Source organism: Oratosquilla oratoria, chromosome 12 (assembly GCF_046742065.1).
Source record: "Oratosquilla oratoria isolate Oo_2021 chromosome 12, ASM4674206v1, whole genome shotgun sequence".
NCBI classification, from domain to species: Eukaryota; Metazoa; Arthropoda; class Malacostraca; order Stomatopoda; family Squillidae; genus Oratosquilla; species Oratosquilla oratoria.
The window spans coordinates 44,148,605-44,175,050 of NC_134788.1; the positions used below are offsets into that span (position 1 = coordinate 44,148,605).

Below are 26,446 nucleotides of genomic sequence, written 5' to 3' on the forward strand. Positions count from 1 at the left end.
TAGTGGTATGCTTTTTAATGAGTATGATGATGAACACAATATACAATTCTTTACAGCATTGTATATCAGAATTTTTTCATGTTCTATAACCAATCCTGATATCTGCATTTGCAAATTTTCACAAATATTTTCATTATTCATGATTGATGTATTTACTTTTTTTTTTCTTGAAATTAATCATATATTATGTACCATTATTATTGTTACATATTATTATTGTTATGTATTATGTATATTAGCATTAATGACTGAAAAGTTCAAATATTTGGAAGATAATTAGAAATCACTGGGATAACAAACAATCCCTCTATGCTGTGTGCACATATGTTGTACAACTAGTGCACACATAAAGAAAAAAATGTGTACACACAAGGTTTTCAAATGATATCAAAATCCATTCAATAAAGAAGTTCCACCCAAACATCAACTCATAAATTCTCTAAAGATATGGTAACTTGCCAACTGTCAAACCAATAATTGCTTTGGTGGAGGTAATATGTAATACAAACTTACAAATTGTGCATATTTGCTTAAATGATCAGATGGTGACTTGCATAGGTGCACACAAACTTTTCAGAGATAGGGAAAGTTTGCACACAAGTAAATTTCTGCACACACTCACAGCAGAAAATTAGAGGGAACATTGGGGATAACATCATGTTTTCTAGTGATAAACTTGCATAAAACAAATGTTCTTTTCTTAACCCATTCAACTCCGATGACAAGATGTCTTGTCATTTGGTCAAATAAAACAAAAAATCATAAAACACAAAAATGTTTGATCAAACACCAGAAAAATATGACGTCAATCCTCGCTTCGCTCGCAGCGAAGCGAGGATTGACGTCATATTTTTCTGGTGTTTGATCAAACATTTTTGTGTTTTATGATTTTTTGTTTTATTTGACCAAATGACAAGACATCTTGTCATCGGAGTTGAATGGGTTAACCCTCATGCAAACAAAAATGAACAGCTTGGAATTGTTTATTCAATGTGGGATAGGTTTGGTTTGGATTTTGACATTAAGCTTAATGAATATCAAAATTCAACTTCCTGTAAGTGATATACACTAACAGTATAGTAAATACAGTAAGTCCTTGTTACACAGTGCATATGCGTTCCTGAAAACCTTACTGCAAGTTGAAATTACAGTATACCAAACCCATTATAACATGTAATAATAGGATATGGCAGACGTACCTTCTCCCTGCTCTTTCATCTTCAAAATATCTAGCAGATACTGATCTGTGAATTTTACTTACCGTAAATAGAATCAAAGGTAGTAATTACCAAATACAGTAACTGTGAATTTACTGGATAAAGAATTATCGTATAAGGAGGAATCACTGTACTTGTAGAATAGCTTCCACTTCAAGAGACTTTATCTTATTCTGAATTTATTGTTGGGGAAATCAAACTTCATATGAATTTTCATACCTTTTCACCACAGCTCAGTTAAAACAAATACATAACACATTTTCTGCATCCAGTGGTTCATTTAGGTAAGTGAATATCAAATAATGCCAAATGATATGAAACACTGAAATTGTCTTAATTGCAGTAGGAAACTACTGACACTGGTACCATTATTAAATCACATAATGCGACAGTAAAAAATTAAAACATGGCCTATACAAAGAAAGTCAATCAGTTCTTTGTCTTTCTTGTTCTCAGGCAACTGACAACAGCTCCTGGATTGGGTCATAAGTGATTACTTTCTGGGAAGTGAAACAATTATAAATGAAGGTATTGCCAAGGCAAAGAAAATAAATTAGTCCACTTTCTTGCTCTCAGGTAACTTAATAACAGCTACAGGATTGAATCAAAAGTCATTACTTTTTGGGAAGAAAAAGCATAGCAAAAACAGAGGACCTGAGAGCATTGGTCATGGATAACTTGCCACCCAAGAACTATATCAACAAGATTGTGGACAAGACAGAGTGTTGATCAACATACCTGTTGCTCTAGGTCTCTTGTAAAAGACTCATGGCTCCCAGATAGGGAGATGGTCTTTCACACTCACTATTAACATCCAAGAGGATATAAAGGATTACATGTTGATCAAGAGTTCCAACACAGGTTACTTTCAAAAAGCTAACCGTCTTAGTTCTCCCTACCTTTCCGAAGTGTAGTACCTAAGAAGGGGATGGCACAGCTTAACATGCATGAAAGTGACTTCATTACAAGATTGGAATATATATACACAAACACACACACATATATAGATACATATATACCAAAGGCCAAAGTCTCTGTATCCACTTCCACCTATTTCATCCCCACACACTCCACTCCCATCCACCACCCCTTTCTTTTTTTTTTTTTTTTTTTTTCTCCTGGATGTACTGTAACTGCATATATATATATATATATATATATATGTATATATATATAATATATATATATATCATATACTTATATATATATGTAATGCTTGATCTCCCCTAGACTGAAATATGCAGCAGTAGTATGGTTTCTACACAACATGAAGGACTTAGAGAATATAAACTGAGTGACCAAATTGGTTTCCATTCTTGCAGAAAAATAAAAGTACAAGGAACCTGTGTCATTAGAAAAGGAAGAGAAAGGTCTGACATGATTAAGAATGGGAAGGTATGTCTGAGGGATATATACATATATATATTTCATGGCAGCCATCATAACTATTCATCTTGTGTACATTGCAAGTTCTGCTTTGCTTGTCCATCATAGGACTGTTGATTCCCCTGGGTATTTACCTAGTTGTATGTGGAACACTTCATGATTTTGCGTGTCATCCTTGTGCAGGGGCCATGTTAATCTTCTCTGTATCGTTCCAATTTTAGTATATGTACCGCCGAAGCAGGGTGATGCAGCCTTTGTGCCTCTTCTTTCAACTTGGTGAAAGTGCATTTCTATTTATACTTATGTTGGAATAATGAGAATCAAACAAGAAACAATGATCTCAAACTGTCAGGAAATAGATTTAATTTGGAAGTGAGTAGAAACAACTTTGCCAACCGTGTAGTTAATGAATGGAATAAACTTCCTGCAGAGGCAGTGCAATGTAGTTCAGTTCGAAGCTTTAAGAATCATTTAGATAAACACCTAAGCAAGATGCTGTAATGACTACCATTTATTTGATATTATTATTATTATTTTTAATAGTTTGTCCGTTTGTTTATTATTGTTTGCTTGATTCTCATTATTATATGGCAATTTATCACTATTTACTATTTACCTGTTTATTATTTAACTATGCATATGCATTTATGTATGTATTTTATTTGTTATTTACATTATTATAGTTTTTATTTATTCATTTATGTATTTATCATTATTATGATTTTTTTGCATCCGACCTAGATATGGACCAAAAGGTTTCCTGTCGGCATGCTCCGACTTTGTAATCCTTTGTAGTTGAGGTGAATGTGGTGTGAAACTAAAACAACCAAATTTATCATGTTCCTTAGATTACTAAAGGTTGATAGGTGAAGTGCTCATATCTGGAGGGTCTTTGCTGTGGTCAAGGTAACTTTACCAGATGTATTTAGACATCTTTGGCAAGTGAAGGTCACAAGTAGTGGTTGGAAATAAACACGAGTATGGCACTGTATGAATCATGATAAGAATTACCCCCATCAATCAGCACACAGCATTCTACTGTAATTTGTAAATTTCATGAAAGAATTATATCACAACATAATTCAACAATATATTTACTATTCTTATTATTTTAGTATAAAGTGTTTCACACTCTGATATCAGTCAACACATATGTATCTTATATGATGTTCACTGTATCTCTTACATGGAAAATATGTAAAACCTAATACATACACATACCAAAGGCTTTTTTCCCCCTACACGATGATAACCAAAAAGAAAAAGGCATAGAAACCACTCCCATGCATTCCATTTTCTATATATTCCACTCCCCTCCACCCTCCTCCCTTCCTCTTATCTTGGCACCTCCTGGATGACGGATCATCCCTGCATCCTGTCCACTGTAAAACCTAGCAACCCAGAAATATTCTTACTCATACCAGTAAGGTTCATGTAATTAAGAAATACATGAAAAACTCGGGGACAAAAGGAAATCAAAAGTCTTGATGTTGAGATAATGCATTTATTGCCTCTAATTGTTTGACAATTATATTCAGCTTCATGCAATCATGCTCAAGAAAAAAAGCAAATCAACATAGAATAAACTTCAACACGTGTATTGTCAAATTACCACATATACAATGAATGATAGATCATGCTGAGATATCTAAGAGTATACCACATGTATGGTTATGGAAAGCCAGTGACACTGGCATAATGATGAAGGTAATAACAAATGAATGCCACATTAATGTCATCTATTGAGCCATCTCCACAGCCACCTACAACTGATAAAGCTGACGATTGATAAAGCTGATAATATGCATTTTCTCAAAATAAAAAGCTTATCTAATCATCTGTGTCATGCCTCTCTAACTGTACATCAGTTTCTAAGTTTTTGTCCAATGAAGAGTTACTCCTATCATGCTCTTCTACCTTTATTTTAGTCTCTGTATTCCTGAATAGTAAAGACTTGTATTTCTCATGCCTCTCTACCTGCACTTTAGTCTCCAATTTCTTGTTCAGTGAAGACTTATTTCTATCATATCTTCCTGCTTGTGCTCCAGTCTCTAAAATCTTTTCAACTGAAGAATCAGTTTCCAAACTTTGGTCCTTCGATGGCTCAATTTTGTGATAACTTTCATGTACTTCAGTTTCCAATTTTTTCTCGGGCAAGAATTCATCTTCCGATCTGTATTCCAAACACAGGACATCTTCCGGTGTTTCTATTTCAAGCATATTTGGACCTGAAGGGCCTTCCTGATGCGATGAATCAGAATTTACGTTATTTACTTTTCCCGATGTTACTTCTACATTACCAGTATGCGTTTTCATGTGACATTTCAGATCTCCCGACTGTGCAAATGCGGCGACGCACAGTTTACACTTGTGGGGCTTTTCTCCGGTGTGTATCCGAAGATGCATTTTCAGATTCCATACTCGCGCAAAAGCCGCACTACAAAGTGAACATTTGAAGGGCTTTTCTCCTGTATGCATCCTGAAGTGCTCTTTCAGGGTCCCTCTATGAGCAAACGCAGAATTACACACGGAACACCTGTACGGCTTTTCTCCCGTGTGTATTCTCATGTGCCCATTCAAACTCTCTCTGGTTGTATACGAAGTATTACAAATCGTACACTGGTACGGTTTCTCGCCCGTGTGTCTACGAATATGCGCTTTCAGGTGCACTGCCTGAGCAAAGGCGGAATTACATAATGTACATTTGTAGGGTCTTTCACCTGTATGCAACCGTACGTGCGCTTTCAATGCACATGCGTGAGCGAAAGCAGAGTCGCAATGCGGACATTTATGAGCTTTTTCACCTGTGTGAGTCAGAAGGTGCGTTTTCAGATTTCCGTTCTGCGCGAACGCAGCGTCGCAATAGGGACACTTGTACGGCCTCTCGCCCGTGTGCATCATCTGGTGTCGCTTCAGATTACTCGCATATAAAAAGTGCGAGCCACAATAAGAACATTTGTGATTTTTTTCATTTGCATGTGTTTTCATGTGAATTTCGAGAACTTTTGCGTCAAAAAACACAGAATTACAAACCACACACTGTAAAGAATTTTCGTAAGTATTGGCCATGTTTTCAGAGACCAGCCTGATCATTTCATTTTCATCCATTCTGATCCAAGATATTTATATTTCTTATCTATCACAGCTGAAGCTCTCATGCATTGATAAGCTTTGATTTTTACATTCCATGGGTAATCCATTGTCTGCTGATGCCTATGTAATCTTCACACCTGCCATGTCTGAAAATGTTAATAAAGATTTTATTTTATTGATAAGTATTTTAGTCAAATGATTTGGATGATGGAGAACATAAGCACAGGGGAAGGCATGGAACCCAAAACACTCTAATATTTTGTATATGTAGAACTTCTCTGAAGAAGTTCTATGTGAACGAAACATTAGTGTTTTGGGTTCCGTGCCTTCCCCTGTGTTTATGTTCTCCATTATCCAAATCACTTTATTTCATGTGCACACAAACATTAATAGAGCTTCCTTACAGTAATACAATTTACATAAATACAAAACAACGTATTTGAGTCCACAATGCACTAACAATCTGGCAGTACCTTTAGTTCATGCTTGTGTTAACTGCAATTATTTCTGGCACTTGTATGCTCTCAATTTTCTTTTATAAACCAATCTGTTGTATTGATTCCTATTTCCTCAAGACCAACGGTCCTAGAGTATTCAGAAATTGCCCCTGGGTTAGCCTATTGATTGCTTATGAGAGGAAACAATACTGCTCTTTTTGCTGTATAATGTTCAGTAGTGTAAGATGTCCTATATCTTGTGGGGTATGCGCATTTAAAGCAGTGTTCCTTAACCCTAAGGTTCCGCAAAAGGTTACTGTAATAATGTAATATAGACATCATCCTATCTAATCTATTATTACAATGTAAATAAAATGAGAAAGATATGGTATATGTTTTTGTTTTGTTTTTCTTGTGCAGGGGTTCCTTGAGACGTGCAATTTATTTTAAAGGTTACGCAAGGGTAAACGGTTGAGAAACGCCGATCTAGAGTATATGGTGCCAATTTGTAATGATACTTCTTTAGTGCAGGTAGTTAACCATATAACAATAATATAATAAAAATAATTAAAGATAAAATAATAATAACTCTGGAGGTGCAGCCTTAAGGAAATGACATTTCACCTCTGGACTGGGGCCAAGATCTTTACCAATTTCAATTGTATTTTCTTCAGTTTTTCACATAAATAGGGCTGACAATTCATGATTGCTCCTCTCCTATTTCAGCTAGAAATTATGCCATAGAAACAGCTCCACACTAATACAACAGGGATTTTTTTTTTTTTTTTTTTTTTTTTTTTTTTAATCTATGGTACAGCCTGAAGGTTACTACAAACCACTATGGGTCTTTTGTTTTCTAGTTAGGGAAACTTCAAGCAAGTTATTGTTTTCAATAACATTGTTACTATTACTATTATCATTATTATTGCATGTATGCCATATAATGAAGTGGAAGAGGTCATTTTGTTTCAGCTGTTAGGCTCTGTTATGCCATGTGCCATGGAAAGTAAACAACACATAGGATGGACAAAGGTATAAGTTTCTTTATGAACAGAGACCTTAAATTTTAACATAAATAAATGGGTGATTTGTAGTTCTGGTTTATAAGAATGCCTTAAAACAGTCCCTAAAGTATTGTTTGCATGGCACCATGCACTCAGTACCTCCGTATAGGGATGTGTGTGTATTTGCCTAATTGTAATATACAGGAAAGGAGCAGTGTTCATTATGTCCTGTTTCCTACTCACCAGTTTTACCATAGTCTCAAATACATGTAGAGTTCCTACATAATCTATATCCTTGATTTCCAGTTAACATGATTAGATTTGAATATATGTATTTTGTGTGCGTGTCTATTGGCAAAAGATTCAAAGAGGTGTTAGACAAGGATGTGTAATGTTGCCAGACCTGTTTAGTTTATGCAGTGAGATAATTATGAGAGATATTTACCATCTAAAAGAATAAACAATAGGAGGAAGAAATCTCAATAATATTAGATACACAGACGATACTGTGTTACTTGCAGAATCAGAAGCTCAGCTACAGGAATTAGTTACTGCACTAGTAGAAGCAATTAGAAGTAGAGGCCTAACAGTGAACAAAAAGAAAACAGAAGTGATGGTAATGACGAAAAAACAAGAATGTCCATGGGTATGAATTCAAGTAGAAGAAAGATTATTGACACAGTTGGACCAATTCAGTTACCTTGGAAGCATGTTAACTTGGGACGGGATAAGCGAGGAAGAGATAAAGAGAAGGATAGCCACAACGAAAAATCATTTCAACAAAATTAAACACTTAGTAACTAACAATAGAATTAACATGAGAACAAGAAAAAGATTTGTAAAAAGTTACACTTGGTCAATATTTTCATATGGATGTGAAACTTGGACAATTAGTAAACAAATGCAGGACAGGATAAAAGCAGTAGAAATGTGGATTTGGAGAAAGATGCTGAAAATTTCATGGGCAGAATTTAAAACAAAGAAATACTGCAGCAAATAGGAACACAGAGGGAAATAATAGCAACTATCAGGAAAAGACAGTTACACTTTGTAGGACACTTCATGAGAAAACAACAATCAGAACATACATGCCTAACGGGAAAAATAGAGGGAAAGAGGGCAAGGGGAAGACCACACAGAAAATATGTAGATGGGTTAGGGGCATCTGTAGAAGAAATAACAAGTGTCATCTTGTTAAGAAGAGCCATGTGCAGACAGGAATGGAGGGGCTCCATGGTGGCCAACATCCAAGTGGATATGATACCCTGGTGAGGTGAGATATATATATATATATATATATATATATATATATATATATATGTATATATATATATATGTATACATATATATATATAAATATATATATGTATTTATATATATATATTATATAATATATATGCATTATATATATATATATAAATATATATATGTATCTATATACATATACATATTTATATATATATATATATATATGGGATGAATGGTTTAGACAGACGAGAGTGTGGGTGGAGGAAAAATAAGCTTACTGAAGACCAAGTCTGTCAAAACGTATAAGCAATAAAGGAGTTCCAACCCATATTTACTTGTCCTTCCTTTACCCACACTCTCATATATATATATATATATATATATATATATATATATGTATGTATCTATGCAAAAAGATCACAATACCATGTGATCCAATAATTTGCTGAATAACCCCAAAGGAACCCGGAAAAGAAACTAAAATTCCCAAGCACCGTTCCGGTTTCCTTTGTGGTTATTCAGCAATATATATATATATATATATTAGGTAAGGGGTAGAGAGAAGTTACAGGAGAGAACAGACAGGGATGACACCCATTGTCTGGTTTCTTTTTACTAAAAAGAGGGCTTTCATCTTTTCACTCTATATACAAACACTTGAAGATCTACCCTTCTAAAGGGGTGACTGAATCAAAATATACATTCACTCTCTCATCCCACACCCAGCTAAACACATTTACTTCCCCCCCTGATGCCAGCTCCTTGTTAATAAAAGGGCATCCTTGTCTCCACACCTCTATTCAGGTCAGAACAATGCAGCAAGACACAACACCTCCAAAGCAAGACATGACAGCTGAAGTCGGTCTACCACATCTGCTTCTTTACATGGCAGAAAGAACAAATCAACCACAACCACCTCCCACGATACAGTGCGATGAATGCCCTCAATTGATCAGGGCACAACTTGGTCTTACGAGCCATAAGAAGGCTCACCACCCTAATAATAATAACTAATCTAATAATGATAATAATTACCTATTTGACCCCAACCTCTATTCAACCTTCAACTGGGACTGGAAACTATGACACTCGGATATGAGTACATGCCGACGACGATACAATAATATAAATGATAATCATAACAACAATTATTGACCCATTTTTTAATAAGCAAAAAACCCACAGCCCATCTGTGGCTGGCAACAGTCTCTGGACACTTACATAGATCTCTCTGAGAAGAAACTTTGGACTTTATTCATTAATATATACATCTATTAATAAGGACATTAGTAAAGACAGCAATGACCTAGTTATGGACCAAATGGTCTCCTGTTAGCATGCTCTTCCTTTGTAATCCCTTTGTGAGTTTATTTCACTAATATTTTGGACAATAGTTCTCCCCCAGATAGAGAAATAAACTCCTTCATATCACTACTAATACTTGTCATCATGTACTATCTCATGTACAGTATGTATAATATGTATGTATACATACACACACACACACACACACATATATATATATATATATATATATTTTTTAATAAATATATATATATATATGTGCTCAGATGAGAGGGAGGGTGGGAGGGGTGTGGAGTGTATTTAGGGATGAAATGGGTGGGAGTGTTTTTATGCCTTTCCCTTTTTGGCTACCTCCCTTGAAAGGGGGAAAAAGCCTTGGTATATGTATGTATGGCCAAAGTCAAAGGCATAAATCCACTCCCACCCATTCCATCCCCACACACTCCACTCCCATTCACCAACCCTCTCTCCCTCTTTTATTGGCTCCTCCTGGATGACGGGTCATCCCTGCATCTCATTTACTGCCCTGGGTCAGAGGCAATGTAGCAAGACACAGTATGTCCACAGCAAGGTCGTTTCATTTAATTGGCACTGTCCCCTCATGCAGAAGAAGAGAGGACAGGGAGAAATCCCTTTGGGCTGCACCAAAATATCATTCACACATTCTCCCTCACCCCCTATCCCCCACCCACTCCCTTCCATACATCACAGCATCATCCAAAAACAACCATTCTCCATTCACCCATATATTCTGTCTTCTCTCTTCCTTCCTCAACAGACATTACCCTCTTTTCCAATGCCACTTCTACCCCATCCACCCATCTTATCCTTGGTCACCCCCTCATGTTCACTCCTTCCATCTCTGCCTTTTATATATATATATATATATATATATATATATATATATATATATAGATATATATATATATATATATATATATATATATATATATGTGTGTGTGTGTGTGTGTGTATGTGTGTGTGTGTGTGTATTTACCTAGTTGTATTTCACAGGAAGGGGAGCTAGCTCGTGGTGTCTCGTCTTCATATCTCATTTTATCTAAACTGTGTGTGTGTGTGTGTGTGTTTTAACTTTAAGAGGTAACCTATCATGTCTGGTTACCATTGTTTCTTTGGCCAATCAATTCATAGGGGGGTGGAGGGAGTTGGATCATCTAGGTGTCAGGACATAACCCAATTTCGCTGGTTTGTTTACATTTCGTTGTTGTTGTTGTTGTTTTCTTAAAAACTAATGTCGATTTCACACCATTTGACTCCATTTCAGTCTCTCCCTAACACCTACAAACTGTCTAGCAATATTTTTAGTAATGATATATATATACTGACAGAAAGACAAGGAAAATATATCAGTAAGTATAGTATGCCGTGCTGTAAATGTGAAGGTGGGCGTCTCCATTTGCATTACAATATATCTGAGAACCACAAGTATATCTCTTAAAAAAAGTATTGGAACCATTACCCCTTTCTACTTGTTTCAGAATGGGCATTATGGCATAAATAAAAAATATTTTCATTGTTTCTTGTACATATATTTTGTAGATTTTCTATTGAGAATATTTTTTATCTTGTTCACTCACCCAGTATTCCTTGCAAATCGTTTTACATCATAACAACGCCCCTATCTCCCTTGCAGTTAATTACATGGAACCACTGTAAGAGATACTTACGATTAATTGCCCACAAGGGTACTTTCTGAAATAAAAAAGATAATGAAGCAAGTGTTGAACGCCTAAACCCTTTTATGACTGAGCTGGGAGCCATGTTTGTTTACATTAAAGAGAAATCCGTCTTCTCTACGCTTGCTATTGAACCGCGCCAGACCTATTGCTGTTTTTATTTATTTATTTGTTTAATCATGCATTTACTTATTTGATAATTAGCACTTCCTAATCCTAGCCGTACCATACATTCTACAGGGCAACACAAGAGTAAACTTTGTAAAGTGTGAATGATGGAAAGTTGTTTGAAATTTGTGTGTACAGGTGTAATCTACACAATACGTAGGTGTGTTGGTGTTATTGTGAAGCTCACACACACACGCGCGCACACACACACACACACACACACACTATATATATAAATATATATATACATATATATATATATATATATATATATATATCTATATATATATATATTAAAGTGGGGGTGATGTAGTAACACATGAGTAAAAATTTAACCCGGTGTCAGAAAAAATAAGAGCAGCACTAGAGTTCCTGTTCACAAACCCCCCCAAAAAAAATTCAAAGAAAATAAAAAACATGAAAAGTATGAACAACACAAGAAAAGCTCTATATTAGAACATCAAACAAAACAAGAAGAATCTTAAGGAGCTGTCGATATAAGGATCATAGCTCGGCATCTACATAGACGCTCTGTTGTGGTTTGCAGGGCTGGGACACGTTCGGACCTCAACATTGCAGGTCGTCCAGAACTGTTCATACATAAACGCAGAAGACGGTGTCCACGCTTATGCCACATCAGTGACGATACCCAGAGGAAGCTGATGTATTACACAGTGATGTCATCATGTCACCTCAGTTCTGAGATACAGCATTACCCAGAATGGATGCCCTTACTAACCTCAGCGCCGCGGCCAGGATTCGAATAGACGCCCGATTCACTACGCAGTTACCAGACGCGCGTTCTGCCAACCGAGCCACGGTGCAACCTCCCACCCCACCCGCTCCACCGTCAACAAAGGTGACACTGTCCTTATTTCACCTTCCCCATCCGATTGACACGAAACGCTCCGTGCCTCAAGGGAGGATCGAATTCAGGCGTCTGGATTACTAGACCATCGATGTAGCCACTGAGCTATGGAGACGCCCCTATGTACAAGTACAGGAAAATATAATAAATATGACCGATAAGATTATGAGGTGATGTGTCTAGCCATCAGGTTTGTCAAATCTAGTTATGTTTCGCTCTATCAAGGCCCAGTCCCTTCGGGTTTGGGGAATCCACAACAGTGGCATCATCAGTCAAGTTAGAACCTTCAGTGACGAAAGAAAATATTAAGATAATCACATAAGCCCGAAGCATTAGGAGACTGCATATCCTAGAAGGTCTTACAGAAAAAAATGGCCCTCTGATGAATCTGCAACCACAATATTTCATGGTTATCCAAGAGAATAACGAAGGACCAAGCTAGGCGTTATGACGTCATTGCCTCGGACTCATTACGGCGCACCTGATTGGCTCAAACTTCCCCGATCCGACGCACTTGATTGGCCTGCATCATCAATTGGGAGCATTTATAGGGTGGCGGAATGACACTCAGAATAAAAGTTTTAAGTAAGTTTCTCAAAGCACTAACAGACGTGCATACACTTCGAACATGAGAGCAAGACTAACTCACGTCAATTCTTGCATTTGGCGGGAAAGACAGGCACGACTCGCCTTGCGATTACAAAATGCTCACAAAATATACAATAATGAATATATATATTGATAAATAAACAAAACTGGAAATATGTACATAAAAACACAAGAAATGTCACCATTGCAATCAAACGCCAAGGAGCTCGTCGTTTCACCCACAAGCCGACGGTGATCCTTGCATTCTTTCCGAGCCAGGTTCCATGCAACCACCCTTCCTGCTACAGCGAGTCCTCCTTATACAGTAATTCTTTATCCGGTAAATTCACATACATACATATGATAATTTTTATGACAGTCGCGCAAGGATTCGAACCTGCTGCTCAAGACGCCAAGAGGACCCATGACTACCGCCTTACTCCGCTCGACCACCGATGCATCGGTGGTCGAGCGGAGTAAGGCGGGAGTTATGGGTCCTCTTGGCGTCTTGAGCAGCAGGTTCGATCCTTGCGCGACTGTCATAAAAATGATCATATGTATGCATGTAAATTTACCGGATAAAGAATTACTGTATAAGGAGGCATCGCTGTACAAACAACTCTCGACAGGTTCGGTCAACTTGTTCTAACCATGAATTCTTTGATCGTCCCCTTCGTCTCTTGTGGAGACAACCCTGTGAGTAGGACCAACACCAGGGAAATGTGCCACATGTCCACATAGCCGGAGTTGATGCTCACGGATTATGCTGGTCAACAGGGCTAGAGTCACTAGACTGAAATCTCACACTATAGTCTCTGGTTTGATACAAATTCATTACAGCGATACCCCCATGACTCTTCGAAGGCACTTGGTGCTAAAGACATTGAGGCACCCCTTCTAGTCAGCATTTAATGCCCATGTCTCACAACCGTACAGCAAGACAGGGGGCTCAAGTGACTTGAATATTGACCTAAGTTACTCTGGTGAAGTCCATCACACCATGGGCAATACAAATCCTTTCGAAGGACTTCCTGACAAGACCCACCACTGTTATGCAATATACTATCAATTTGTTTGAAGTTTTCCAAGATCTCAGTGTCATCGCCACGTGCATAGAGGCTAAACATCCAATTAACCCCCCAAACGCCTGGACCTTGGTATTGTTCCAGAAGACCTGCCTGGAATCCAAGCACCCTCACCTTCCTGTGCAGTGATTCAAGAGCTGCAAACCACGACATCCAACTTCTTGCAGGAAGTACAGCATCATCAGCAATGAAGGTGAGTGACCTTAGTGTTATCAATAGATGCTCCGCAACAAAATTGATCGACAACCCTGTCCAATACCCAGTCAATGCAGGTGTTAAAATGTGTTGGGGGCGAGGATACAGCCTTGCCTCACTCCTGAACTAACAGGAAATAAGCTGGACACGCCCCACCATTCTTTACAACAATCTCTGTCCCAGCGTATAAACTAGACATCAAGTTTATAATCCCCACAGATCCACAGAAGATTCCAGAGCACTCTACGATGCCCCGAGTCAAACACTATCTTGAGATCAACATAAGCTACAAGAAACCCCTGTTGAAACTTACGATGGTACTCCACTAGAACACGAAGCGCTAGGATTCGATCTGCTGTTGACCTACCTTGCGTGAATTCAGACTGCTCATACCTCTGAAAATTTTACTGGTGTGAAAGAACCCGTATCAACAACAGGTGGGCAAGCACATTCCCTGGTACAATAAACAGTGTAACACCGCGGTAGTTGTAGTCCTGCTGGTCCCCCTCCTCTTTCCAGGTAGACCAGACATTTTTTTCCAGGCAAAGGGAATTGTACCGGACAGCTAGACAACAGACAGTGCCGCATGCAACCCGTGGATCATAGCCTCACCTCCAGCTTTCAGCAACTCCGCATTGATGTTGCAAATGCCAACCACATTCCCACCCTTCAACTTACAGCCTCTTTGACCTCTGTCAGCAAGGGTGGAGACTTGGCTATCGGCGGATCGGCAACCGCCACCCAAGCACAATCGAGAGGAAGCTGACCGCTTTTAGGGTCACCCATAAACAACTGTTCAAAGTAATTGGCAAAGTGGCTACACCCATGTACGCCAAATACTAGCTTGGCATCTGCTGTTCGGACCGTTCTCCTCTGGATCACTGACTTGGATTGGAATTTCTTCAGGGCTCGGTAAGCAAGCCTGAGATCATTTGCATTAAAATGACACTCGGCATCTTTAGCGATTCCTCCCCCCCACCTCTTAATCCATCTTCATAAGAGTCCTGTATTGGTTCAGGTCCCAAGATACTCTGGCAGTACGGCACAGCTCAGTATTTTTCAGTGTCTCAGAAGCAGTGTAGCAAGACATAGCATATCCACTGCAAGTCCACTTCATTTAATCGGCGACCCCCTCTCTCGATCTCCTCATGCAGAAAAAGAGAAGACGGGGAAAAATCTCTTTGAGCTGTATCAAAATATCATTCACACATACTCCCTCACCCCATCCCCCCCCTTTACCTTCCATGAATCACAGCATTATCCATACACAACCATTCTCCATTCACCTCTATTTTCTATCTTCTCCCTTCCTTCCTCAACAGACATCCCCATCTTTCCCAAAGCCCCTTTTACCTCATCCATCCATCTCATCTTTGGTTGCCCCCTCATGTTCACTCCTTCCACACACCTTTTACTAACCCTTCTTCACTCATCCTTTCCATGTGTCCAAACCATCCCAATACTCTTTCATCAACCCTATTTCCCAACTCCCTTTCCATCCATTCTCCTCCTCACCTCGTTTCTCACTCTATCCACCATAGTAATCCCTACCATACTTCCCAGGCACCTCATCTTAAACAAATTCAAACTCCTCCTCTCTTTTTATGTTCCATGTTTCTGCCCAATACAGTGCTGATGGTACAATCACTCATGCAATCTCCTCTCAGCATCCATTTCCAAATGTTTATTTATTACATTTTTTAATCCCCCAAGGCATTTACTCACTTCTCTCAATCTACATTCTACCTCCACCTCCACTCCTCCCTTTCCCACCACAGTCACACCCAAGTATCTAAAACTATCCACTTCCTCCAGCCTCTCTCCCTTAATACTCACCTCCAGTTTGCTGCCACATTCTCCCCTTGTACATCTCATCACCTTACTTTTACCCACATTTATTTTGAACTTCTTTCGCACACTTTCCCAAACTCTGTCACTAACTTCCTTAATCCCTCTTATCCTGCCACAAGTGCAGTGTCATTAGTAAACAACAACTGGCTTATCTCCCACTTTTTTCCATTTTCTTTAACCATCTCCAATCCCTGGCCTATTACCCTTCCATTTACCTCTTGCACCACCCCATCCATGTATAAATTGAACAGCCAAGGTGACATAACACATCCCTGATGAAGTCCCACCTTTACCTCAAACCATTCTCTCTCTCATTTCTGACTCTAACATAGGCTCTATAAACTCTTACTCTTAACAGCTTTTCTCCTATCCCATATATCTGTATTACCTACCACAGTGCCTTCCTGTCTACCCTGTCATAAGCTTTTTCCAAATCCATAAAGGCCCAAAAAACATCCTTACCTTTTCCTAATGCTTTCTCATATATCTGCCTTACCACAAAAATCTGATCTACACAACCCCTAACCTGTCCTAAACCCACACTGCTCCTCACCAATTACTCCCTGTTTTCCTCTCCTAATCATCTCAATCAAGACCCTCCCATAAGCCTTCCCAACTACACTAAAAAAAAACTGATCCCTCTGAAACTATTACACTCACACTTGTCCTCTTTTCCCTTGTAAAGTGGAACTATGCATGCACTCCTTTAGTATATCAGCACTTTACCCTCTCTTAAACAAACATTAAACAATCTTACCAGCCAGTCCACCATCACTGTATCTCCCTTTTTTAGACAATTTGCATGACACCCATCTAACCCAGGTTCCTTATCTACTCTTATCATTTTAACAACTGCTTTCACTTCATCTTTATTTCTCCTCCATTTTCCTCACTCATCACTGTCATTTTCTTAGCACTTCCCACTGCGATTACCTTTTCCTTCCTATCCTCCTTCACATTTAGCAACTCTGCCCATCTTCCTCTTACTGCAGTTTCTTCCATTATCATCTCTCCATCTGCACCTTTTATCTTTCCTTCTCTACTTGATTCGCCTCTTCCTCTCTTAACTTCTTTCCAAAACATCTTTTTATTACTTTCAAAATTTTCTGTCATACTCTTAACTCATTTCAAATCTGCTCTCCTCTTTGCCTCCTTTATCTTATGCTTAAATTCTCTTTTCTTTGTACTTCTCATATGATTCTCTCACCTTATTTTGTAACCAATCTGTGAATGCTTTCTTCTTCTCTTCTACAACCTTCTCCGCTTCCTCATCCCACCACTCACTACCCTTCCTTCTATTTCCTCCCGTCCCCCTTGATCCACACACCAACTTTGCACACCTTGTGACTCCCTCATGGAACCATCCCCATTCCTCCTCCACTCCTAGATCTACTCTGTCCTTCACTTCCTCCCTCTCCTTTCTCAGCTTCTTCTTATACTCCTCATTTTCTTTCTCATTGAAGCAGTTTACTCTGAGCACCTCCCAACCCTCTGTCCTTTTCCTTTCTCCAACTAGCCTCGCCTCTCAGCTTACCTTCCACCAAAAAAATAGAGACTGGGCACAATGAGTGCAACTTCTACAATACAATCAAGTAAATACAATTGTGCCACATATAGTATGCCTGAGTTTTTCTGTTACATATATGATCCGTTAACCTCTGTAATCTTTAAGAAGTAACTCTTGAAAAAACTTGTCTTAGCAACAGGCTTTGAGAGTAACATTTAAATTTGTGCTGTGTATGAAACTGATAAGACAAGTGTATTGTCAAGTACATGGGAGGTCTAAAAATGTTAGGAGTGTCAAAAGATAGGGTATTACAAACAGAAAATTTATTCTAAATTATTTGGTATCTCCATATTGCATTTCTGATTGGCAGATATAAACTTGTCCTGGTAGTATGGGAGTGGTGTTGAACTGTACACTGGTTATCAAAACTGAAATCAGACATGTTTATTTATCGGGGACAGATTTAAGGCAGTCTTCCACAGGGTGCACAGCCTCTCCTTTGGAGATTAAAAGATCATGGTGGTGCTTCACAAGAGTGTCAGCTTCCTGTTCTCGTAACTTCCGTAAAGCTTGAACTTCCTCCTCTTTGTGCTGCTTTTTCCAATCGTATTGCCAGTAACGAAGATCTTCCATTGTAGTACCTATAATATAGTGGTAATAAAAGATTGAACATGTAGTGCAACTATTATGGCAAAGAAACCTATGGAAAGTGCAATATTGATCAATATTAATTGGATTCATGGTTTGCATGACTGGAGGTCAATAATGTTTTACTAAGAGTTTAGCTGTTGACCTGAAGGTTGGGACAAAAGGAATGAAGGTGATTTGTTAAATATGTCCCAGCTTTTTCTATATTCTGGAGACTGAAGTTTGGGAGGTAATTGTTATGTAAATTTAATGTGAATATCAGCATGCTTGAAGACGGGAATTCTCTGAGGCAGTGAAAGTTCTCTCTCTATAAGCTGTGGACAAATCCTGATTCCACCAGGGAATTGAGTAGCGAGATGTGCATGGTGGGCTTTTTTGGGGGGAACAAATGGAGTGCTGTTAATGTTACTTGATTTGTAAGATAGGTTAATGTTGTGTCAATGGTTGACAAATACCCTACTGTTCTGGAGATGCATGGCAGATGGACCATCGAGGTTGTAGGGGTAAGGGAGCATGTACGGGAAGAAGTGATGAGTGGTCACTTTGGTGTTTATCTGGTGTTACAGACCACTCCAAGTCAAGGAGGAGGTCAGGTGTACACAGAGGTTGATCAACAGAGGTGAGGTGTAAGTTCATGTTTGAAGATGAAAGGCTATAGATTGGTCAGTGTAAAGATGAGTTAGAGAATTTTTGTGGGGAGGTTATCTGTTTATCATGTGTTGTGGTAGTGCCTCCCCCAAGGGAGTGTCTTATATCAGTCTCCTGGTTGTAGGCAGAGAAGGGAGGGGCTGTTGGATGGAGAGATCAGATAGTGTTTCTGGAGTGATATTTTCTGATGGGAGAGATATAGAAATGTGGTTACTGTGAGATTGTAGAAGAGTTTGGCTGGTATGACTTGAAGAGAAGTATGGAGCATAAGTGATAATGATGGGGAATGTCATCAAAATATATATATATATATATATATACACATGATGATATGGTTTAACATCACAAACTCCTCCAATCGGAAGGCTACGATGGTGCCCCTTACAGAGGGCTTTGTTGCGTATATTATAGTAATATCAATAATAGTCATGAAGAATACTGAATAGTACCAAAATTATTACATATTTCTCTTATGAACTGAGCCAAGATCCTCTACAACATAATTGGTCATTTCTATTAATTCCAGACACACATTTATAATGGAGATTTGAAACATGCAATGACTATCCATTATTAGTCTTTATATTAACCCCTTCCATATGGTGCTGCACACGTAGGCATCATGGGGAGCGAGTGTATTCGTGAGGCTGCCATATCGGCGTCTTGATTATATTTATTGTAGTCGCCCCTTCATAATGACATTCTTTCTAATTCTTTTGTAATCACATTTTCTATGGTTATCAAAATTCACGGGTGAAGAGAGAACGATCGATATAAGCAGTGACTATATTTTGTGATGCGAGTATTATTACGACACGTCGTACGGCTGGCATTGGCTGCTGCCACCGAGATCTAAGTCCATGACGCCTACGTGTGCGGCACCGTATGGAAGGGGTTAAGATGTAGATTTAAGGCATAAACTTGATTTTCTTATTTTTTTTTTTTTCAAGTGTTACACAATATATCTTCTGTTTTTGTTTTAAACTAAACTGAGCACCAAAAGATTGCCAAAGGTTAATTTTACTGTCACAATGTTTTTATTGATAGAATACAAAATTATAACATACAGTATTGCCCCTGGAATCTGAACACTCAACAACTTAAATAACTTGGATTCTGGATGAAAAATGAGAAATTTGTGACTGGAAATGCAAATGATATTTTGGAATCTGAATGGTTCACATATCATTTGTGTATATTTGTGTGCACATCTACCCAGCACCCCAGCAAGGCCATCTATATGTCATGAAATCCAATTTTTTGGTGGGAGAGTATGTGATAGAAGAAAGCTAAAGATAAATGTGGGTAAAAGTAAGGTGATGAGATGTACAAGGGATGAAAGTGGCAGTAGACTGGAAGTGAACATTAAGGGAGAGCGACTGGAGGAAGTGGATAGTTTTAGATACTTGGGTGCAAGTGTAGCAGGAAAAGGTGGAGTGAAGGTGGAGGTAGAATGTAGATTGAGAGAAGCGAGTAAATGCCTTGGTGGTTTAAAGAGTGTAATGAGGAATAGACATTTGGGAATGGATGCGAAGAGGAGACTGTATGAAGGAGTGATTGTGCCAACAGCACTGTATGGGGCAGAAACGTGGAACATAAGAGAAGAAGAGAGAAGGAGTTTGAATGTGTTTGAGATGAGGTGTCTGAGAAGTATGGTGGGGGTTACTAGGCTGGATAGAGTGAGAAATGAGGAGGTGAGGAGAACAGGGGTGAAAAAGGATTTGGGAGATAGGGTTGATGAAAGATTATTAGGATGGTTTGGACACATGGAAAGAATGAGTGAAGAAAGACTAGTAAAAGAGGTATGGAAGGCAGATGTGGAGGGAGTGAACATGAGGGGACGTCCTAGGATGAGGTGGATGGATGGGGTGAAGGGGGCTTTGGGGAAGAGGGGAATGTCTGTTGAGGAAGGAAGGGAGAGGACGGAAGACAGAGGTGAGTGGAGAATGGTTGTATATAGATGATGTTGTGACTGCATGAGGAGGAATGGGCGGGGGGGTGGGGGGTGGGGTAGTATGTGTGAGTAAATTTTGACGCAGCCCGAAGGGATTTCTCCCCGTCCTCGCCTTATATGCAGAGGGGGACGGAGAGGGGGGGTCGCCGATTAAATGAAGCGGCCTTGCTGTGGATGTACTGTGTCTTGCGACACTGCTTCTGACCCAGGGCGGTGGGCAGGGTGCAGGGATGACCCGTCATCCAGGAGGTGCTCAGATGAGAGGAAGGGTGGGAGGGGTGTGGAGTGTATTTAGGGATGAAATGGGTGGGAGTGTTTTTATGCCTTTCCCTTTTTGGCTACCTCCCTTGGAAGGGGGAAAAAGCCTTGGTATATGTATGTATGTATGTATGTTATGGAACGAATTAAGTTCGGATTTCAAGGTATCACTGTATTCCTGACAGGGCTACAGGGGTCAAACTGACTCACAGTTGCAGACTATGGAACAGGATATAAAGGTTATACATCTATAGACTACTCCCATAGCTTAACATGCCTTCCACCCATTATACTCCCACTATCACAAGATAGACCAATCCTTCATCCACTGATGTGATGAGATGGGAGGGGTGGTTGATAGGAGGAAAGGGCATTTGGTATATACATATATACATATACATATAATGAATGGTAATTAAAGTTTGATGAAGTTGTATGCATATGTGTATGTGTGGGTGATAAAAAATGAAAATTTGCACAAGCTGCCTCACCTGTGAGGTACATTACAGCTAAAGATGCTGATCCTGCTACAGTTCCCAGGATGACACCTACTATACCTCCTACTAACGTGGCTCTTGGTCCCGACTTGAATTTGTACAGTGCACCAGCAGTTCCACCTCCAAGCATATACCTTTAAAGCAACAAATAAGTGTTTTAGCCATATATACCAAACAGGAACCAATGACAGGCACCTACTAGTGTTTGTTATGCACAATGAACAGCAAAATCATCTCCATGCTGCCCATTTCAAAACCAGGTAAACTCCTCACCACCACTTGGAGGTGCAGGCTTAAGGAACTGTCATTCAGTCTCTGGAATAGGCTTAGAATCTCTATCAGCTTTGACTATACTTCTTTCATTTCACATAAGAAGAGCTGAAACCCAGCAATTCAGTGTTGTTTATACTTTCAGCCAGTGATTGAGAAAGCCCAACAATAACACAACAGTTACAGTAGTCCAAAACTTCTTCCCATAAAGGTCTACAGGAGGGCTAAAGGACCACCATGAGGTCGCAGTTTCCAGTCCATGAAATATGATATAATAATTACCATATATTGCATATATGAACATGTTTCTACCACAATTAAGAGAGTCATGAAATATGCGAAATTTTAATACATACTCAAAAATAGAGGATTTTCCACGGTAAACAGATGTAGTAGTAGTGACAAGGAAGAAGCAGCCTGTGAAAAGACTTAGTCTCCATCCCCAAATCCATGCGCCACGAGCAAAACCGAGTGTTACCTGCAAATAGATGATACATATTAGACTGTTGTGATCAGCAAAAAATTAAAAACAATTACATACATAAACCAAAGACTTTTCCCCCTCACAATGGAGGTAGCCAAGAAACGGTCATAAAAACCACTCCCACCCATTCCATCCCCAACATACTCCGTTCCTCTCCACCCTCTTCTTTCTCTCTTATCTTGGCACCTCCTGGATGATGGGTCATCCCTGCATCTTACCCACTGCCCTGGGTCAGTAGCAGTGTCACAAGACACAGCACATCCACAGCAAGGCTGCTTCATTAAATCAGCGACCCCCCCTCTCCATTCCCTCATGCAGAAAAGAAGATGGGGAGAAATTCCTTCATGCTGCATCAATTAATTTCCCATACATACTCCCTCACCCCCCATCCCACACCTACTCCCCCTCATGCATCACAGCATCATGCACACACAACCCTTCTCCATTCACCCCTATTTTCTGTCCTCTTCCATCCTTCCTCTTTCGCTACCCCATCCATCCATCTCATCCTAGGTCGCCCCCTCATGTTCACTCCTTTCACCTCTGCCTTCCACACCTCTTTTACTAGTCTTTCTTCACTCATTCTTTCCATGTGTCCAAACCATCCCTATACTCTTTCATCAACCCCATTTCCCAATTCCTTTTCCACCCCCGTTCTCCTCCTCACCTCCTCATTTCTCACACTATCCAGCCTAGTAACCCCTACCACACTTTTCAGGCACCTCTCCAACACATTCAAAAACAATGAGCAAAAATGTGAAACAAATTAGAAGAAATAACCGAGGCCATAATGATAAGTTTATTCAAGACAACTGATTACTGGAGACATGGAGCTGGGGTTCCATGATTATACTTTAACCCTGTATACTACTAGATAAATACAAACAGGTGAATACATACCTTATCTTGTAGCATCTTTTTGGCTTCAAAATGATTCTGGAATGCAGTTGCCTGATTGCGCTCCATGAAGGAAATGTATGACTGTTTTGAGTGAATGGTACCCCCTATGACTGTTCCGGTCAACAACCCCATGAAGGTGCCCTCGGCTACCTATAAGAATAAAATAATGTTTGAGTTATTTCACTCTTAACCCCTTCAACTCCGATGACAAGATGTCTTGTCATTTGGTCAAATAAAACAAAAAATCATAAAACACCAAAATGTTTGATCAAACACCAGAAAAATATGACGTCAGTCCTCGCTTCGCTCGCAGCGAAGCGAGGACTGGCGTCATATTTTTCTGGTGTTTGATCAAACATTTTGGTGTTTTATGATTTTTTGTTTTATTTGACCAAATGACAAGACATCTTGTCATCGGAGTTGAATGGGTTAACCTCTTCAAAACAAGTCAAATTCTTGTGGGCAGCATCAGCTGCCTGGTGTACAATGATGCACTACAATACTCGCATTAGAAAATATAAAGTTACAGCTATAAAATAATGCTTCAATTATTTCACTCTTAACCTATTCAATATGATGATGCATTACAATACTTGCGTTATAAAATATAAAGTTACATCTGTATTACTCATTCTTTCACTCTGAATATTAATAACCACAGAAAATATGATCAAATCAGTTCCCAGAATATGGGGTCACTCAGCTACAACTACAAAATAAATATAATCAAGATGCCGACACCGGCATTCTCAGATATCCACTTGCACCTCGCGACACTTATGTAGTTGTCATCATATGGAAGAGGTTTAAGTCGTAGAATGCAAATATGACACAGCAGGGAAGACTAAAGTAATACAAATAATGTTCTTACAGAGAGAGGTCAAAAGATTCCTCTAGAACGAGGAACTATATTGTAATACTATATAACAACCAGTAGTGATACATTACACCTTTATATCTGAAAAATGCTGCATAGAATACATTCATTGTCTCTCCAGTAATCAAAATTTGTCATTCTAATAAAATTTTCTACTAAAAAATACCTCCTCTTTCCCAATATTCCATTCTTCAATCTTCTCCAGTTTATCTTTGAGGGTTCTCCTCTAAGATAGTGTCTAGTCAAGCAAGTCTCGCCCATAGTTTTGTCACATATTATATTCCAATGTCCTAATTAGATCTTAAAGAAATGAGTCTTCAAATTTTTCTCAAATTCACCAATATTCTAATTTTGTTTCAAGGATGGAAGTGTGTTGTATAGTTGTGGCGTTACATAAGAGTACTTGTCATCATGATTCCATGATAACTTTTGCTTCTTCTAATCATTCTTGTTGTGGCCCATTTTCGTATCTCTCCACGTCCAGTTTTTTCTTAAAATCGTGTATAGTTCTGGCATTCACTGTTTCACTGTCCAATTTGTTCCAGATATTGATCACTCTGTGTGGGAAACTATTCTTTTTCAGGTCTCTTCTGTAACTGTCTTTCTTTAGTTTCTTTTCGTGTCCTCTTGTTTCCCTCTTGTCCCATTTTAATAGGTCATCTCTATCGAGAACTTCCATCTCTTTCATAATTCTGAAAATGGTCAACAAATCGCCTCTTTCCCTTCTCTGCTCCAATGTTGACAACAGTAATTTCTCCAGTCTTTGTTCATATGTCAAGTCTGCTCTTTGGATTCTTTCTAATTTTCTTGTGTTTGCAACCAGTGATCCATTTCTGATTCCTGCCCAGGGCTGAAATAATCTAAGCATTGCTGCACTGCCAGCCACCAGTCCCTGTGGACAAGCTGGGGGCAAATGTGTGTAAGGTCACAGCATTATCCATAGATTGGGCATATATGAGCCTTTAGAAGTCCCTGGGGGTGTATCCACTTCTGACACCATAAGGATTTTTTTTTTCAAAACCATGGGGTAAATCTGCTCTCTGTACATACATACATATACCAAAGGCTTTTTCCCCCTTACATGGGGGGTAGCCAAAAAGAAAAAGGCATAGAAACCACTCCCACCCATTGCATTTCCTAAACATTCCACTCCCCTCCCTCCCTCTAATCTTGGCACCTCCTGGATGACTTTCTGTAGTTAACAGTAATAAATTTGTGAGTGGCTATATCTTCTTTCAGCAATGAAAAGGTTAAGCGACATTGCTAATTAGGTTACCTAAGCAATTTTTATGCAATACAGCAAGGGTATATCCTTGGTATCTGTGGCAGGTAATCTGGTTCTGTTACAAAATCATGTAAGCACATTATTCACTTTTCTTTTTCTGCATTTAAAACTTATTTTTTCTAAAAAAAAAATTATTACATTCAGTTAGGTTAGGTTAAATTATGCTAGGTTATACTAGGAGCTATTTGACAAAGTATGTTTCACATTAAATATCCATGGTTATGTGATTCTATCACATCATTGATGTTAGACTTGGTATAAGTAACAAAAACATACAAGGTTTGTAAGATGTCATTTTTAACGCTTTCGTATAAATAAATAATGTTTGCATTTCACATGCAAATATAAAGTAAATTAAAACATTATATACTCAGACTGGGTTCCTTCAAGGAAGTAGAACAAGTTTGCAATACAAAAAGGAAAAGAATACACGGTACGTTCCACACACCTAATAATCAACATTCCCACCGTTCACTCGATCTTTATGTTTAAATACGGTACATACCATGCTTAATTCCGGACTTAATTCACCATATTCATTTCTTGTGAACATTTGACATACTCTATCCCAGCCAGTTTCGTGTTTAGTTACATTTTCTGCGTGCTTCTGTGAACTTTGAACAGTCGGAATACTTTTGTCTGGGATGTCAGGATTATCGACAAGTTGAGTTATAGTAAGACCTAATAATGACTGACCACCGATTGTCTTACATAGTATTTTTTCTTTTCGTCTTACAAAAGTACTATACATCTTTCCGTACATCCCGGCCATGTTTATATGATCAGCTGTTCTTCGGTAAATTCAGTCAAGAAGTTCAAATGCCTCTATGAAGAGTATACGGTATAGACTATGATTGGTCGACCTGAGTGTATAATCCGGCGCTGGCTTTGAAACTTCAATTTATTTAGAATCATAATTTATATCAGAAATATATATAAATATATATATATATATATATATATATATATATATATA

The 26,446-nt window shown here is 38.8% G+C and overlaps 3 protein-coding genes and 1 non-coding gene across 5 annotated transcripts in view; all 4 read right to left on the reverse strand.

The window, feature by feature from the left end:
• Positions 1-26,446, reverse strand: part of LOC143030362 (uncharacterized) — a 40,273-nt gene that overhangs the window by 6,281 nt on the left and 7,546 nt on the right. Inside the window, exons 3-7 of the mRNA XM_076193513.1 lie at positions 17,677-17,774; positions 14,970-15,213; positions 14,659-14,686; positions 13,991-14,344; positions 13,662-13,799 (exon numbers count right to left, since the gene is read on the reverse strand). Of these exons, the coding sequence (XP_076049628.1) occupies positions 13,662-13,799; positions 13,991-14,344; positions 14,659-14,686; positions 14,970-15,213; positions 17,677-17,774 (862 nt within the window). The remainder of the gene's footprint in view (positions 1-13,661; positions 13,800-13,990; positions 14,345-14,658; positions 14,687-14,969; positions 15,214-17,676; positions 17,775-26,446) is intronic.
• On the reverse strand, positions 2,742-2,852 carry LOC143032087 (U6 spliceosomal RNA). The gene has a single exon (XR_012967070.1). It is a non-coding gene; the product is annotated as a U6 spliceosomal RNA (small nuclear RNA).
• LOC143031580 (uncharacterized) lies at positions 3,997-11,588 on the reverse strand. Of its 2 annotated transcripts, none has more exons than XM_076195617.1 (2): positions 11,379-11,588; positions 3,997-5,842 (listed from the first exon to the last, which is right to left on the reverse strand). In XM_076195617.1, the coding sequence occupies exon 2, from the start codon at positions 5,709-5,711 to the stop codon at positions 4,434-4,436; it is 1,278 nt and encodes a 425-aa protein (XP_076051732.1). In that variant the 5' UTR covers positions 5,712-5,842; positions 11,379-11,588; the 3' UTR covers positions 3,997-4,433. The 2 variants fall into 2 exon arrangements, with proteins under 2 accessions (XP_076051732.1, XP_076051733.1); XM_076195618.1 differs by lacking the exon at positions 11,379-11,588 and adding an exon at positions 6,170-6,437.
• On the reverse strand, positions 17,958-26,267 carry 140up (RPII140-upstream gene protein). The gene is made up of 5 exons (XM_076195621.1): positions 25,976-26,267; positions 23,309-23,458; positions 22,281-22,402; positions 21,649-21,788; positions 17,958-18,290 (listed from the first exon to the last, which is right to left on the reverse strand). The coding sequence occupies exons 1-5, from the start codon at positions 26,240-26,242 to the stop codon at positions 18,094-18,096; spliced, it is 876 nt and encodes a 291-aa protein (XP_076051736.1). The 5' UTR covers positions 26,243-26,267; the 3' UTR covers positions 17,958-18,093.